This window comes from Molothrus ater, chromosome 1 (genome assembly GCF_012460135.2).
Source record: "Molothrus ater isolate BHLD 08-10-18 breed brown headed cowbird chromosome 1, BPBGC_Mater_1.1, whole genome shotgun sequence".
Lineage (NCBI taxonomy): Eukaryota > Metazoa > Chordata > Aves > Passeriformes > Icteridae > Molothrus > Molothrus ater.
In genome coordinates this window covers 142065120-142083467 of record NC_050478.2, presented here as the reverse complement: position 1 = coordinate 142083467, position 18348 = coordinate 142065120, and the positions used below count along the sequence as shown (strand labels likewise).

At 40.3% G+C, this 18348-nt stretch overlaps 1 protein-coding gene across 1 annotated transcript; it reads right to left on the bottom strand.

Moving 5' to 3' along the window:
- Window positions 1–1022: 1022 nt before the first annotated feature.
- Window positions 1023–17915, bottom strand: SQLE (squalene epoxidase). Its single transcript, XM_036407007.2, has 11 exons — window positions 17100–17915; window positions 14839–15091; window positions 14373–14553; window positions 11632–11728; window positions 7912–8025; window positions 6931–7102; window positions 6048–6143; window positions 5347–5489; window positions 4140–4236; window positions 3627–3714; window positions 1023–2869 (listed from the first exon to the last, which is right to left on the bottom strand). Exons 1-11 carry the CDS (start codon window positions 17391–17393, stop codon window positions 2677–2679), a joined length of 1728 nt encoding a protein of 575 aa, XP_036262900.1. The 5' UTR covers window positions 17394–17915; the 3' UTR covers window positions 1023–2676.
- Window positions 17916–18348: the final 433 nt, after the last annotated feature.

Genomic DNA, 18348 nt, shown 5'->3' with positions numbered 1-18348 from the left:
ATTCCTTGATACTGTCAGTCTCCTCTTTCCACTACAAGCAAGTTTTCATACTCCTGCACCATGTGAACATCTACAAACTCACCACTATGTAGCTACTTCTTCCTCTACCCTCTCCAGCAGCTGCAGCTGCACCAGTCCTGGAAGAGAGGGACAACCACATCCCACAACTCGTATCTCCTTGTGTCCACAACACTTACCTAACAGCCCATCATTGCCTTTAAATGTTGCAGTGTAGAAATCCTGTGAACTAACCTCTTCAGAGTTAGAAAATAGACAACTCACAAGTTGCATCAAATATGCCTGCATTCTGCTCCTCTCAGATTCTGAATCGTGCCTGTGACAAAACCTTCCTCACATGCTGCTGTATTTGTGGCATATAGATGTAGAGAATGAAAATAAGGATTCTTACAGACCATCTGCTGCATGCTGTGGCTTAGCACTAGGTACTGTTGGATTCCATTTCTGGCTGTTTTACCTATGGACATGACTCACTGCCAGCTTTACTCCTCTTAGCTGACTCAAGAACTGCTTTTCTCATGACTTCTCCTCCACCAGCCAACATCCCTCTGCATCCAGGAGAAAATAACTGCAGTCAGGGACCACGGAACACAGCTTGAAATTCTGCCCTGCAGCTCTTCTCTGGGGCAGAGCTGGTGGGCCACCACCAGCTGGAGTAGGCACCCAGCCAACATACCAAAGACCAGCTCATCAGCAATCTCAGCCTGAAGCCCCATCCTGTGTTGCTGTGTCCCAATGATCCCACTCTGTCTGATAATTAAAAGTAAGCCTTTCCCCTTGCCCTGAGGGCAAGGCATGCAGCCATTTCATGGTCACAGTTTCAGGTTGATCCTTCTTACACACACACACACACACACCACCCCATTTATCTCTCCCCCAGCAATTTCCAATAAGTGATTGCTACCCTGACCAAGACACTTAACCAGGCACTGAATTCAGGACAAGAAAGAAAAGTTCTTACATATATATGTACATTTAAGCAGAGACACACAACAAAAATAATCTACAGATATAATAACTTTTTATTTACGTAAGCTGAGGATGTGTATTTGGCTCAGGACTTTTTATCCATGATTTTAAAGAGACTGACTGCAAATAATATAAAAAAATAAAAAATGTAAAATTAATCAATATTTTCAAAATTGTCACAAATTTTGAAAACACTTGTATAAATCCTGCAAACTTTGTGTACCCTTAAAGGGGCATAATTTAGTTACCACATATAATGATATTTGAAAATATTAGTACTTTACCCAAAAGTTTCAACATAGACATATTCATGATGAGTGTAATTTCAGAGGGTATCAAAAGTGATCATGGTTAGAAAAATATACATACTTTTGCTTCTGGAAAAGAAAAAGTCATTTGAAATATCCATCAAATAAAATACTAAATAAAGTCTCTCCACAGATTTTTTTCACAGTCCAAGATAAAATGGATGTTTATACACAGCTTATGCAATCTGTCATTTTCAAGGTAGAGTCACAGTTTCACCAGTACAGAAGAATAAAAACCTGTTACTACTCTCCAGACTGCTGGCTGCACCCACGTGTGATTGTTTAGGCATGCCAAAAGAGCAGAGCCATACAGTGATATCCAAACAAATCATAAGAAAGGTAGAGAAAATGCAGATGCACAAGAGCAAAGGAAATCACACTGGTAACATCGAGAGGAATAGTGACCAATAGGAATAGACATGAACTCTTTAGTAGCATGCAGTAATTCCTACAGGAAAAGTAATCCCACCACACTCCAAGTATTAAAAGGACACTTTCATGGTGCTTTTCATTAATTTTCAGAAGTAATATTAAAGATTACTGTCTACTGGAAATAGCCTGGACTTAATTTGTTTCAGTGGATACAGTTTGTTGCTGTGCTTCAGTTCATGGCAGTGTTAAACTTCAGTTGCACACACACCAAGCAGAACAACCCCAAACTTTCAAGATTTTGAAAGGAAATGAGAAGAAATTTTCAAAAACATGTGCTTTCACTACCTGAGTGCATTGCAGTAGCCAACAAAGCAAAGATTTGGTTATTACTTGTTAAAATGAATTCTGGTGTAAAGAAGGAATTCAGAAGAGCAACATGGCACTTGCAACAGTAACTGAAATTAAAGATATAGTGACACATCAAGATCTGACATCCTTTACAGTGTCCTTTTAAGTGTCAACAGACCAGTATCTTAGCTGCAACTGAAACAGAACAGATGCAAATACTAATGGAATAACCAAATCAAGAATATTATGCTATTTCACAGTAATAAAGTCTGTGGAACTACTGAACAGAAAAAAGCATGAAGGATAATAGCAGCATATGGTTTACAATTTTCACTTCTCAGTTTATTAATATTAGTGGTGCACTCAGCAATGCATAAAGCAAGGAAAGAAATTCTGTCAAAACTGGCAATTATCTACCACGTCAACACTTAATTATGGTCTTTGTAAACAGCTAACTCCTTTTTGAACTTAAATTGCAAAGAAAAAATATTTACATATAATATATATGTATAGAACCACAAAACCAAAATTAAGTTAAAACCTTATCAAGGAAATTGCATTTTGAGGAGAACATGATACAATATTAAATAATACACGTCCAAAGATTTTGAAGGCATTGTGATTTTCATGCTTTCTTCCTCCAGTCACTTTCCCCTGGATTTTAATAGACTAAATACTTCATTTCAGAGTAAATAAGTGGAAATATTATAGAGCAGCTCCGGTAAAGAATAGCTCCACTACTGAAAATTGCTCGAGGCGTGGTGATCCAGGACTCTGACTTAAAGCAAAAATAAACAGCATACAAGGCCACAGCAAAGAAGTGGCCAATCAGTACCATTGGTTTGGGAGATAACCTGCATTAAAAATAAACAGATAAAACTAGTAAATAAACAGCATCAGAAAGAACTGAAAAATTTCCATTTTACAAATAGAGATCACACACCCCCTTCTGATTTAGGCAGATCTGGTCCTGCCAACTCAACTGAAAAATACAAACTTGGTTTTCTTGGGCTGTCTGCATTCCCTTCTATGGCAAGGCCAACATACACTGCTGCTTTCTCTTCATTTCTAGTTCTCTTTGTCTACCTCTTACTCTTTGTCTTCCCCCAAAGGAATATTTTAAACAGGCTTTTCAGTTTTAGCTCTCAGTCCAAAAGGAGAGAAATATAAAAGCACACATTCTCCCATGTTCAGAGTAGTAGGGTTTACTGTGGATTGACAAATTTCTGAGAGGTCATTCAAACACCTTCCTAGCTAAAGATTTCCTTGTTCCTTACAGGTTTTCATGGGAGGCCTCACCCAACACTACTCCCAGCTTGTCAAGTAGGAAACATCTCCACCAGCTCCTCTGGACCCCTCTACCTTATTCAAATTCCTGAGCCACCTACACTAGGGGCTACCAGCTTTTTAGTGGCCTTTTTATGCATGAAAAAAAAAAGAATAAAAAAGAACCAGCTCTTAAAGACACAATTTCTAATATAGTTCCAACCTTCAGTATAATCTTAAAACCTAGGCTCATGTGGGCCATCCTCCCTGTGTTGAGCAGCCTGATGGCAGCAAAGCAGATCTCTCAGGGGCTCACAACAACCACTGCCAGCACAGTGAACTTACACTGAGAGCAATCCAACAGGACCTGCAACACATTCTCCTCCAAGTCTGAAGTAATGGAAACAGGCTTTCTTTAGCTGATGCAAGGAATCTACAAAATTAATTAAAATTAATAAACAGATATAATCAACACATACTGAAACATTTTTCTGCATGTACAATACTGATATTAAGTGCAGGACTTTGGTAGCTGTTGCTCTGTTCAATTCAGCTGGACTTTAGGCTACATTTATTTATACAAAGCGTAGTCTTACAGAATACTACATATTTTCATATTAACAGACAATTGTTTTCTTTGGTTTGTTATTTAGTCCTAACTCCAGACTTGCCTTCACATTGCTAAAACTCTATCTAAAAATCTAGGCAGAGAACACAAGAAAACTAATTTAAATTCTTTGATTGATGTATTTTCAATATATAACAATATACACACAGACAGACATGGACATCCCCTTCCCAGTCATATTTATTTACCAAGTTGTAATTAATCAGAGGTTAACTTTAAGATATATTTACCATCTGTGGCAGCAAAGAGCTCATAAAGTGCCTGGGCAAGAACATTCACTACAAAAGAATGAGATTTTTTTCTTGACCAGTAAAATGTTCTTTTTGCCTGAAAAAAAAAAAAGAAAAAGAAATATTTCTGTCAGTAAATACAAAGGAACATTCAAAAGATTCCCAAAGAGGCAAGGTGGCAAGAGTCATGCTCATGGATATGTAGAAGGGATTTAGTGATATGCTAGATTGATTCCAAGCTAGGTCATTAAGGAATTTCAAAAACTTGTTGAACCAGTTATCCAGGCTCCCTTTACCTTAAATATAGGAGGGAAAAGGTAGTTCCAGAGCATGTTTCTCATCCTACAGGGGGTGTTTGGGATACAGCTGAAACTTGAAGGATAATGCTCAGCTAGTTCCCTCAATTTACTGGTAATAAATAGGAAATGACCAAGTCTGAGGTGACTAGCTGCCACAAAAGTGTCTGCATGTGGTGAGACAAGTTCAGGTAAGTCCTGAACTGTCCTGGCATACAGGGTTCCTCTAGGTGCCTCTCAATTTTCAAATGCACTTTGGGAATCATCTACTTGTAGTCTACAATACACTACCTGTAATTTAGCCAAGACAATATGCCTAGCCCTGTTAAAAACAGTAAACAAATAAATAAATCTTATTATCTACTCATTAGAATTCTGGGACTAAGTATCAGAGAAAAATAAACCTTTCATGAACACCGATGGAGCAGATCCTGGGAAAGAAGGATCCCTTCTAATTTACCACTCAGATTAATGCAGCAGGCAAGAGGCCAGTGGAGGCTGAGATGTCTCTTGAAAGACTGAGTACACAAGCTCATTATTGTCCAAGTTCCACTCACACAAGTGTAATGGTTCAAACCCACCACATTTAGGATCAATCTGGTTAAAAATGCCCTATGAAAATGGGAATATCAGGTTATCCCAGCAAAGCATCCTGACTAGACACAGCACACAAGTCTCCTTAAGAAAACACAGCAGGTCCATGTGCATTCTTGAAACTGCCTCTGGTCGCACAGCACAGCAGTTAATTCACATCCACTGGTGAATGCCTGATATCTGATTATTCCAGCCAAAGCTTTGAAAACTGCTATGCCTCACCAGTAACTTACTTGTTCTGAGTTGCATAAAACTTAGAAGTGTGTCATTGAAGTGCAGCACAAGCTGTCTAAAATAAATCCAAAATAAATAATCACCTTAAGAACATCAGAATCTTCATAAAGGTCTGGGATATCCTGGAGCAAACTTCTCCATATTTTAACATCATTTAAAATAACACTCATTCCTCCACCAGTTAGAGGGTGTCTTATATTATATGCATCTCCTAAAAGAAGAACACCTAGGTAGAAGAGAAAAAACAATAGGATACTGCACATCTGCTATGGAATCTTAAAATTCAAATCCTCTATAAAAAACATCAAACTTACTAAGAATTCATTCCCACCAGAAAATAAGATGTATAGCAACTAGAAAATAAAAAGCAAAAACCACAAAGTATGTCTTTTAATTTAAAGGCTTAAAACAACTTTAAGATAATCAAGGTCAAACTATTTTTCCCTATAGGTATGCGTGTTCATGTGTCAAAGAACACAATTTTTAAGTTAATTTCTTTAATTTTTTTATCATTTTTTTTCTTAGAAAGGCCACATTGTATAAGCTTGAGCAACCGAGTAAATTAAACTTACAGATGAAGCAGGTATTGACTTAATATCTGGTGTCAATGTAAACACTCCAGTTAAATGTTGCCCAAGGTACACATTTTCAAAACATTATTTTTTATAGAAGATTTATGAGACAGTTAAATTGAACAACAAATATACATCCAAGACAACAAAGTCTTATGCCCCAGAAGAAGTTTATAATGCCTTTTTTCCTCCTTTTATTTCATAATACCCACCTTTCTTGTTTACAGCTGAGGGAGGCAAGAAGCTGGCTGGCATAGTCCTTAAACGATCATTCTGAACTGCTATTAAGAATGGCTCCTTTAAATGATCTGCAACAACCAAATATTTTAGTTACAGTAGTTAGACAAAGACACAAATAATTTATATACAATGCATTTTAATCTCTTTGGGATATCACAGAGTGAATGGTGTGGGTTGCAATGGGACCTTGAAGATCATGTAGTGCCAACCTCCCTGCCATGGGAGGCGAGACTTTCCCTCAACCAGACTGCTCAGAGCCCCATCCAACCTGTCCTTCAACATGTCCAGGGATGTGGCAACCACAACCTCCCTGAGCAACCTGTTTTAGTGCCCCACCACCCTCACAGTAAATAATTTGTTCCTAATATCTAATCTAAACCTACTCTCTATTTGAACTCATCCCCCTTGTCCTGTCACTGATGCCCTTGTCAATAGTTCTGCCCCATCTTTCTGGTAGAGTCCCTTCAGGTACTGGAAGGCCACAATTAGGTCCCCCCAAAGCCTCTCTTTTCCAGACTGAACAAATCCAACTCTCTCAACCTCTCCTATGGGAGGGGCCCTCCACCCCCCTGGTCAACTTGGTGGCCTCCTCTGGATCATGCCAACAAGTCAATGTCCTTCCTGTGCTGGGGACCCCAGAGCTTTATATAATCCTGAACTGCTGACCTCACAGATGTGAGCTGAACAAACTTCTGTGTCTTGTGTGGTGTGCAACCAAAGAAGGGTAAATGGCTCCTGAAACAGTGACTGTGCACACGGAAAAAGCCACACATTTCTATTAATTCAATGAAATGTGTCTCCTTTTTTTTGACATAAATAAATGTGACAATTCTCTAGAAGCCCTTCCAGACTCACCAGGTAGTTGTGGATGAATGGTCTCAATCATGTACTCTTTTAAATTTTTTGGCATTTCCCCTCGAATATCAACAAGGACCCGAGTTTCAGTTGAAGAAATCTTATAGATTAGCACTGGACTTGTTTTAGCTAAAACAAGTTCAGCATAATTAGCTTTAAACTGAGATGCATCCTTAAAAAGGAAAGAAGGGGAAGAAAGATTGAGACTGATTAATGAAAGGGTATTAAAAATCAGACATACAAAATTAATTTTCTAAAACACTTTTAAATAAAATGCTCTATCATATTAAGCTTGTGTTATTATTCTCTTGAATGAAGAAATGTTTTCAAAAAGAAAGTTTTGAATTTCAGTCTAGCAACAATTCTTTTGCCAATACATATTAATATTTACTAGAATCAGTAACTTATCCATTTCATTTGAATGCCTCACCAAGATTTAATATATGCCATTAAAAACCTGTAATATAATCAATGTAGGAGTTTTCAGTAAGATAATTTTGTTTTCCTTTCATAAAGAAAGTGGTGGGAGGGAAAGAAATCCACTAGTCTAAATATAACTACTTGGAGACACAACTGAAGAAGAATCACAGGGCCTTATCTAAAGAGATCTTAAAGGAGATTCCAAAAGTAGACAAACTTGGGCAGTGCTAACTGGATTAGAGACCCAAAAGTACTGGAGTTCCTACCACTCAGTGTTCCCAGTCTAGTGAAAATTCTGTTAGCTTCACTTCATGCTTAATTATTTTTGCTGTTAATGCATCAGTTAATGCAGCAGACACAGAGTGAAAGAACCAGACAGGATTTCTGCCTGGATTCTCCAACCACCCAGCTACCAACCCAGATTCCCAGTCCAAAACCAGGACACCACCTTCTCTCTTGAAGTTTGTAAGTCCTGAAGGCAAACCTGTTCATATAGGTTACAGGGTACCCCACCTTCAACAACAGCATAGTGGTTTATATAGTAGTCTACTTAAAAGTTACCTTCAAAATGCAACCAACAAAATGGGACGAAACAGTAACTTTGCTGGATATCAAGTTTTTCCTGAATTTGGAGAAAAGTCCATCAGCTACAACTGTAAGTGGAGCATGAAGTTCCTGCAGCATAAATGAAAAATAAAGATAAGACACCATCAATTTTGCTACAGAACAATGAGAAGCAATTCCCAACGTAGGTATTAAAAATACTGTGGGGTTTGCCTTCCTTGTATTCATACTTATCTATTTGCTACACAAGCTGATCTAACAATATACTCCAGCTTTTTTAGAAAATACAGCTATGGGAACTGTGTAGAAACTTGGATTAAAAAATACAATAAAGATAAGTATTTGCTCCCTTCAGGCTGTAACGCTCACAGAAGAAAAAAGAAAACAAAAAAGAATTTCAAATTAAAGAACTATGTATAAGCAGCTAAAGAAAACAAAACCAAAAGTATAACAAACTGACAAGCTGTAAGCACATAGGCTCTTTTTTAAAAGACCACAAAGGGAGCTCTGAGCAGTTCCAATACTTAGGAACTAGACAAATAGTATATATATGGACAAAATACAAATCTGAGTAAACTCACCAGGTTCAGCCTGAAGGTCTGTGCAAATTCTTAATGCTTAACACAAACATTCTTCTTGAACATAGTTTCAGTTACTAAAATGTACTTTTATGCCTTTTACTTTTATGGTCATACAACAACATTATTATTCTAGGAAGCATTTAAAGGTAGGTGTTTCCTTCTATCTACAGCTTTCTCAGTGTCAATATATTCAGTGATTGAACTTCAAATGACAATAGATTTACAACAAGCATTAGTCCTCAGCTTTCAGTGATTTCATCTGCTTGGTATAAGCAGTAAGAAGTATTTCTCCTTTTAAGCTTTCAGTTTGTAAGTAAGGCAAAAAAAGCACACTGTGTTTCATTAGTACTCCTAGGAAATCTTTTACTATTGTATGGGTGAGTCACTCAGTGAGTTCCTCTATCAGCAGTTGCCACCAGTATTGGAGTGAATTCATAAAATCATAGAATATTCTGAGTTGGGGGGACTTGCAAGGATCTTCAAGTCTGACTCCACTTGGTCACACAAACCTTAACATCTTTTGCTGTGTGAAGGGAAGTTGGACAAAATCAGATGACAGTAGATGTGAGTAAGGTAAAACATGTTTTATGGACCTGTGCTTATAGAAGTGAGCTCCTGAGTAGAGTTACCTCTACTATGAATTCACCTCTTTCCTATGGATTCCTAGCTTGGATGACTGCAAGCTCTAATTTTTCCTGCAATTAGACCAAAGTCACCTGTCCAGTCACCTGTCCATATCAGTTTCCTGCTGTCTAATGAGTAGAACACTCATGCTACAATTCTTCCACAGTCAACACAATTAAATTTGAGCCTATTCAGTTGCCTAGTTTTGAAACACTGTATAAGTTTTAGCATACTGGCTAGTTTGAATCTCATTTAAGAGAATAAAAATCTCAGAAGTAACGTGGTGGAGACCGTAGGATGGAAAGAACAGAAAAACACATACACAACACAGGCACTTTTCTTTATAAAAGCAGGCTAAGGAATGCAAACAGGCTTGAGTTTGGGGCTTTTATTCAGCTAAGAGCTTCCTAGCTGTAAAAACTCACAGGTAGGGAAACACAGTAAATAGAAATGCTTAATGGAAATTTCTTGTATACCAGATTTCTAAAATCAAAGGAGATCTAAGCCAGCAAATGAAACAGCTCTTTCCAGCCACAGAACTTCAGCATTCAGTGCAAAACATGAATTTGTTCATTCCCAGTATAGAGAGAGGAAACTTAAGGCCTTTAGAACAACATCCAGACTTTCAGGAAAGATGCAGGCTAGAACACTGGTCACCCCGTGTTCAAATAAGTCACACTTAAAATTACAACAATAATATCCATAAGTGTGTGAAGCTTAAAAACAGAGCTCAAAACAAAACATGCACGTTCTCCTTCTACCCCTCAAACAAAATAAAACAAAAACACCCTTCTCTGTTCCTGGATGATAAAGCCAATTGAATTTGGGAAATAAATCCCAACAAATACCCTTCTCCCTGCAAAAAATCCTCCTCCTCTCGAATATCCCTGTCTTTCCCATACCTGTGATTCAGTGGCTTATTCTCTTTCCTAATACAGTTTCATTTATTTTACATGGCAGCTAAGACAGACCAAGGAACAGACTTGGAACTCACTCCTCCTCCAGCTACCTCAAGAGGGGTCAAGGGTGTTGTTACTTCTCTGCTCTGTTGCAGCACTTAGCCATTGAGTGGCTGAAATGGCACTTGTCTGAGGACAGTCTAAAACCAGCTTGCTCCCCTAAGCTTTGGCAAGTACTTTTAAAAGGCTCTCTCCTATTTGGTTCTGTGCCACCAGTCCCATCTCTAAATGACTTAGAGATGGAAAGATGTCAGAGACGTCTGATCTTAGAGATCTGAGCAGGATCTTCCAGCTACTCAGGGACTTTCTCCATCTAGTAAGGAGGGGAGCACAGCATGGGCAGATTCCTATCTTTCCCATCAGAGTGCATCTACATAACTTTAGGCAACAAAGTAACCTCAAAGTACACAAAGATGATCACAAATTTGGTTTTCCTGGAGAAAAACTGGTCTCTCCTAAGTTCACACAGTTTCATAGCATTTAGCCAGCAGTTTAGCAGTAAAATATGCCAAAATTCTTTTTCTGTCATCCAAGAAATGACAAGACAGAACTTTCACTATCAAAAAGTAATTTCTTCATTTTCAGTCCCTCACTAGATGGTGGAAGTATATGTGGAAATGCAGACCACTACACACAGCTGAAGCACAAATCTTAATATATTGTTCTTTTCACCAGAAACTCCTGAAAGACTTTAAACTCCAGACTGTGGAAACCCACAGCACCGGGAGTATTTCACTGCCTGCTCTGGGGTGTCCTGACCCCCAGGGGAGCACTGACTTTGACCCTCTTTCATGGAGAAAGTTTCCTAGACTTCAAGATAGACTAGAATCCACAAAAGTGTGAAATAGATTATAGAGAATAGTATAGTAGAGAAATTTAGGTTTGGGGATTTTTAGTATGTTGTGGACAGAAGCAAGATGGAGGGCACAGGATGTCATCCTGGGTTTCTTCTTCATGCTTCTTCTTCCATCTTCTTTATGAGTTTGGGTGGCATTTTGTAATTGGAGAGAAAACTCCTCAATGTGGGCTCTTTGGGATCAGTTATTGGGTAAAAAGGGAAAATAATGTAGGTGTCAGTTCTTAATTGGATAGTTTAGTCTTAAAAGACCTTGTAACAAGAGATTGTTGGCCATTTTGTGCCTTGCTAACGAAATGCTGCTGAACTCACAGTAGGGAGACTGTTTTACTGATAAGAAATAATAAACACTTGAGTCTGAACATGAAATACCATCTCAAGTGCCTTCAATCCAGACCCAGAGAAACCCACAATGATACCACCACACCAGACATATGAATAATGAAACAAATAATGAACTGAATTCTCCAGAGAAACTGAAAGCAGAAGCTTCATAAGAAGTTATAACAAGAATTCCCATATTCCCAGACTGTATGCACGAGAAAATAATCTCCCTTTATTGAATCTTTGGCTTTCTTGATAACTACATTACTTCTGTACCAGTGGTCTGAAATAGAAGCTTTTAAAAAATTATATATCTAAAGTAACCCTCAATTTTCTCAACAGTTTAACAAAGATTATAACAGAAAGCTCTTACCTTAGTGTCACCAGTTTCTTTGTCCTTGTACTGAACACCCACAACACAGTCATCTTCCTCAAGTAACTGTAACACAGTCCCTTCAATGAATTTTGCACTGAAATGAAACAGAGGGGTTAAAACAGAGGAGGATTAATGATGCCAGCATTTCAAGGCACTAGACAAAGATAGAAAACCAAATTTTCAACAATGTTGTCTCTGCCAACATGATTAAAATTTTGCAAAAGAAGGGTTCTTGAACACTTTCTGAAGCCACATTAAATGTCAAAAAGTGTTGGTCATAAATTTCACTTTGACACTACCTTTGGTTTGATACCTGAATATTCAAAAGACCATACTGTTTATCATAAACATCCTGTCACTTAGAGTCTGCAGCTGTGCCCCAGGGCCCTGTGAGAGATGCTGAGAGGAGTTTCACACCTAATAATGGTCAGAAATCAGGGAGCTGCCTGAGTCATCCCTGCTAAAAGCTAGGAATCACTGACAATGCAGGTAAGAACTAACTGAGAAGAATTAAAGAGCAGGATCAGCAGCACTTAAACCCTTAACATGAATACTAGATGAAAGTCAGGCACGTAATTCTCAGAGCAGTCCAAACTAACCTAACCTGCTTAGGACACAGATATCTAGTTTGTCACCTCAGGAATTTGGGAGAGAGTTCTGGAGTTTTTCTATTCATGCTTTTAAGGTTCTGCTAACATGTTCAAGTGGAGCATCCCCTGCTTCCATCTCCCAATCAGAGCTGTTTTGAGTTCAGAAATTAAATCTCTCTAAACTTATATTCTTTGTTGGATCCAAGCTCTTAGACCTGCTCACAGCACTTCAGACTAAGCAGCTTGAAATGGGACACTCAATCTCCTGCAAATATTCCATATTCAGATGTAATTCCACAGCTTTAAGAACTGAGCTAAAGGTGCATGTGAGGATACAACAGCTTGCTATTTTAGGCTCTTAAAAGGAATTCAAGCATCTCAATTAATGGTTTTTTTCCCCTGGCATGCAGCACAGACATTTCAGAGCAGCTCATGACTGGCTTAATTTGACAATAAACAGGCATGTTGGCTGTATCAAAATATGAATGGTTATGAGTGAGCACTCAACAGAAACCTCAACAGCAAGGCACTGCAGCAGCATGCCAGGGAATCAGAGTCCTGCAGATCCTATCAGCTCTAAGTTTCTATTATAGCTGTCATTTCAGTTACCTGAGTGCTCACTTTTTCATCTCATTCTCATCCACTATAAGTGAGTTTATAATTATATATAATTAGTTTATTATTATAAACCAATGATGCCCTACCTCCTTCTGCAGCAAAAATAACTTTACTTATCTGAAATACATTCATATTGCCTAGTGCTTATAAAGAGGATATACTAACCACTAATAATAATCCCCTATATCTTCAAAAGCTTTGTAATAAAAGCCAAAATCTCCTGGCACTATTAAGAGTTCTTGATCTTTCACTGCACATAAACATGCAGTTTTCTATGCCACAAATTAAATGGCAAGCAAGCATATGCAAAACAAACATCCAGGAGTGTGTGAAAAATGGGAAAGAATTTCATTCAAGTCACAAACATGATTTTTGCAAGTTTTTGTTTAAAAGACTGTGTACAGCTACAGGAGTTTTTCCCACAAGTTGAGCACTCAGATACCCAAATTTCATTGAACTTAGAGCCTCAAGAAGGCTTTAGCTTTCAGAGATAGTGAACACAGTCACCATTAATTATAACTGTACTACAGAGCTGCTATCTTTAGTGCCACTTTTAGTAATTCATATGATATAACAAATATGAAAGGAGAAAGCAATTTTCCACCTCAGAATAAAGATGTTAGGTAAAAATATGATAATGCCATCTGTCCCTTTACAAGGGACAGATGGCATTATTATATTCTTAGGGGAAAAAATTATTTAGGGGGAAAAAAGACAATACAAAAAAAAAATACCACACAGAAAGCAGCACCTAGAATCTATTCTATTTCAATAGAAGTTTACTTCTCATCTCCTTTATAGAAGAAAGAAAACAGTTAAGAGAAAACACCGATTTTTTCTTTTAATTATGAAAAGAAATTGTCTTCAAGATTCTGAAACATACAAATTATTAACTAGAAAGATCTACTTCCATTTAATGCTCCTTTTTAGTTACTTTGGCTTACTTCTTGCTGTCCAAAAAGAAAGCAAAACAACATACAAATGTAAACGCTTGCTTTCTATCATCACTGATAACATCAGTGTCAAAGCTACATGCTACTGCCCAGTGCAGGAGGGTTGGACCACCTGACCTTTAAAGGTCATCCCTTCTAAGCCAAACCATTCTGTGATCTAACAAATAGTGCCAGATTTGCCACTCATGCCTTGCCTAAAGAAGTTCTGTGCACTGCTCACCAAGAAGAGGTCACTACTTCTGGTAAAATGCCAAACCCAAGAATCAGCAGAAGAGAATCAACCCTTTGCCTGTGAACTTTTCTCTCACACAGATGGGCAAATATCTCGCCTAATATTTAAAGCCCATACTCCCTTAAAGATTAAGTTGTCCCAAAGTGTGATATATATATATGATGTGTATGTAACCTATGAACTTGTCTACAGAGATCAGAATGAGTAACTCTAGCTGCTACATTCTCTCACTCCTGCTCATCACAGCCCTCTGGGTTGGGAAATGGTTAAGCAATCTCATAGAATTGATGGGAACAATGCTTCTGAATATCTGGACCCCAACTGTGCTTTCACAACGTGACTCACTTGGGCTCTGCCATAGCTGCCCTTCGGAGGCCCATGATAAACTGGCCATGATGAAAAGATCTTCCACTGGCCACACGTCCGTCTTCAGATGTTGGATAAGGAATCTCAACCTCCAATTTGCTCTCTAGATCATGAATTATGTAACCATTTACTATTTGTGAATCAATACCTTCTACTGTATCTGCAAGATAAAAGCCAACAGATGGATTAAAACAAGTCTTTAAGAAAGCCTAATTATTTATAAAAGGCATTTCTTTACACAGGGTCCAATTTTCTTAAACAAAATACACATATTGAAAGAGTTTTCAAAATAGCAAACTGGAAATACACAAGTGATTTTAATTAAAATGTTAAGTGCAGATAATGTTTTTCTTAATTTTTCCTGTAGGCATGCTTTTACTAAATACAGTGTTGAGCGTAGTAACTCTTGTGTTACAGATCTATTTACACTTTGAAATGTACCCACCTTCAAGACCCAAGTCTCGAAGAGCATTGAATCCTCCAGGCTGCAGCAATTCTCCAACTATCCTGTCAGGTTCTTTCAGATCCCTCTCTATCACAGTCACCTTCCTTCCATCTCTTGAAAGCACCGTGGCCAAGGAAGAACCAAGGACACCTGATCCCACAATGATAATTTCTGGATCATATTGGGGTGACAATGTTGTGTTTGGAGCGGTCTCTGTCAGATATACATCTGAGAAGTTCACTTCTCTTTTACCCTTTAGAAAACAAAGCCAAAGTTACACATGCCAATGGATATGTACCATAACCTTGTCAAGAGGGCTGACTTTGGAGCAGCTCTACTCTGAGGGAGGCTACTAAGGGTGCATTGGTAGTTGTAAGGCATCTTGCAGTTTAGTTTTGTCCAAAATTGAATGTGTCATACTCTACAAGGCAACAAAAGCACAACAAGCAGAGAAAAGAAAAAACAATACTGCTGCAAATCAAGACCCTGGCTAAACCTGCTATAAAAGGCAGTAAGAAAAGGCTGTCCCATATTCTTGTCCTATAAAGTAAGACTGATACCTTCATGCCAGTGAACCACTCCAGTATGGAGGCCTTAGGACTTTTTAATGAAAAAGTTATTAGATTTGCTGGAAAATGTATTTCTCTGGAAAACATACTCCTTTTAAATTATACTCTAACTGAACCTACCTCACTAACTAAACAGCAACTTACGGTAATATTCAGAATGAAAAAGCGTCAGCAGAAGCAGCTGCCTGGGAAATGCTTTTAAGAAATAGTCCTGAAATGAAAACTCATGTAACGTCTAAAAGTATAAGCAAAATCACCATTCATCTACATTTAAAGCTGTTAAGAATTGACATATATTGGACTGGACATCAGTGAATACAGAACTGGTATCTTAAATCAGCTCTATTATAGAACCTTCCCCAACAGCACCTAATCACATACACTTCAAGGTGAAAAATAATTTTAAGGGCAACTCCAATGCAAAGCTGCAAATCATTTCTCCAGCTGATAGATGAGAGTTCAATTCAGTCTTTCACAAATGCCTCAGCACTGCAGCGCTGACATTGGTAAAATATGATTGCATCAGTGAAACACACTGACACCAGAATTTTTAGTGGCCTAGAGTCATGTTTGTATTTACAATACAGCAAGACAGTGCAAAACTATCTGAATTCAGGTAACACAAGAAATTGGAAAAGGCAGGCTTGAAGAGAAAAATTAAATAAAAATCAATAACCTTTGACTTGCAGCCAAAATGAGTTTCATGTATTTCTGTGTGAGGGGTCAGTGCTCATGTGAAATTGCCCAGAAGTACACAGGAAAGGAGCCAAATAGTGCTGACCAGAGATGTACTGGATATCTATGTCCAGTTCATAGTCTTGGATGGCAGGACTCCAGCTAAGCTCCAGGCACCACCTACAGCTCTCCACTTGTTCCACAGCAAGGGAACAGACTGACTATCTGAGCAAGTCCTACACCTATTGTACAAGCAATAGGTCAGCAATCATTTCCCAGTAACTCCATCTGCAGTTGCATAAACAAATGTGTTTTATCCATAAATATCATGAAGCTCATCAGAGAGTTACAGAATGGCAGAGGTTGGAAAGGGTTTCGGACATCATGGGGTCCAAAGCCCCCGTTCAAGCAGGACCAGAGCAGACTGGCCTGGGCCCTGTTTGGGATACCTCCAAGGATGGAGACTCTTCCACCTCTCTGGGAACCTTGCAGTGCTTAGTCACCCTGACAGTAAATAGTGCCTCCTAATGCTCAGAGCAAACATCCTCTGCTTCCGTCTGTGCTCAGCACCTCTCATTCTGACACCAGGCACTGATGGAAAAAGCCTCGGCACAGCCTTCCTTGCACCCTCCCTGCAGGTATTTACACACAGCCTTCTGTTGGGGACAGTCACTCAGCCTCTCCTCAGAGGAGAGATTCTCCAGTCCTTCAGCTCTAAAACAGACTGGCAACCGAAGATATTCTTCTGCTACTACAATAAGCTTTTACTCCAAACCTTTCTTAAAACATATTTGTTTTGATGCTAGAAAACCCCTGGTCTACCACTTAAGTTTCACTCTTTCTTTTGCCATCCAAAACTGACACAAAATATGACAAATCAAACATCCAGCATCTAAAGACAAACCCTGTCCACCCCTTTCTTAGCTCTTTTCCCTCACCAGGGCAGAGGGTCAGTGGCCACAGAGGGAGGAGCAGCAGGACTTTCCACCTCACGTGCCGCGCCTGAATCCAACTTACCTTTCTGGATTTGGGCTGTTCAACTTGCTGAGACGCCGGGGTGGGTTTGGCCCAGAAGAAGCCAACCAGCGGCAAAGCTGAAAGCAGATCAGAGAGCATCCCCAGGTGCGACTTCTGCTTCTGCTGCTGCCGCTGCCTGGGCCCCCTGAAGTGGTACCTGTAGGACAGCACCAAGCCGAGCGAGAAAAACACCAGCACGGAGAGCAGCACCTCCTTGTTAGCGTAAGTCATGAGGTCGCCACACTTTTTATACACGTAAATGAAAGAGGCGATACCCAGAAAGGTCCACATCATGAGGGTCACTGATCTCGGTTGTTGCTCCAAAGCTTTGCCGCAGATGGATGCTGCCGAAAATAGGGTTTCGTGGAAGGGATGAAAAAATGTATCTATAGAAAAGCGACGATCTCCTTTTCACTGGAAGGTGGGGAGATTTCAATGGAAAAACACAGAGCCACAGAAGAGGAACAAGCCCCACCTCGCCAGGCTGCCACAGGAGCCTGGATAGAGATTCCGAAACCGGAAAAAAACAATGTATAAAACGTCTTCTCAAGAACCCCCTCCCGAACACACGATGCCGGAGGAGCTGGAGCTCGTCTCACCGCCTCCGGTCACCCCTCGGCCGTGCCCAGCCCCGGCCGGTGCCGGGACTCTCCTCGGCTGGCGGCGGCGATGCTGCCGAGCCCTCACGCCCGGGGATGAGGCAGCGGCGCCACGCGGGGCGGGGGGAGGACGGTGCACGCCCAGGGGGGCGCGGCTGATGCTCTGCTCTACCTGCCCGCACCAGGGCACCCCGCAGCCGCCTCACGGAGAGAAGATGCGGTGCCGCTGCCTCCCTCCTTGACCCGGTCGCGGCGCCTCGCCGCAGGAATGAGGCTGTGGGAGGGAACCAGGGGCAATAGGCGCGAATGGCGAGGGCGGCCCGCGGGAGGGGCGGCCCCGCGGCCATGCTAATGAGTAACGGCCGCCGCCGCCCCGCGGGCACCGCGCGCCCGTGCCTCAGCAGCGCCGACCAATCGGCGGCGCTATGCCGAGATGGCGCTATGGCCAGCGACCAATCGGAGCGCCGGTGGGGCGGGGCTTGCGCCCGCCGGGCGATGTGACGCGAAGGGCGGGGCGGAGTTGCCGTAGTGAGGGTGAGGGGCGGGGCCGCTGAGGGGCGCTGGTAGGCCGAGGGCAGCGGGCGGCCGTAGGGCTATGTCCCTGCTCGGGGAACGAAAGAAAGCAACACCCGTCGGAAAAATCCGAGAAT

Excerpts from the sequence above, each read along its gene's own strand:
- SQLE (XM_036407007.2), bottom strand. The coding sequence starts at position 17,393 with ATGATGTGGACCTTTCTGGGTATCGCCTCTTTCATTTACGTGTATAAA. Across the intron at positions 11,729-14,372 it reads GCAGCTATGGCAGAGCCCAA|TGCAAAATTCATTGAAGGGA; the intron begins GTGAGTCACGTT and ends GTTTCATTTCAG. Across the intron at positions 2,870-3,626 it reads CCTGTTGGATTGCTCTCAGT|GTTATCTCCCAAACCAATGG; the intron begins GTAAGTTCACTG and ends TTTTTAATGCAG.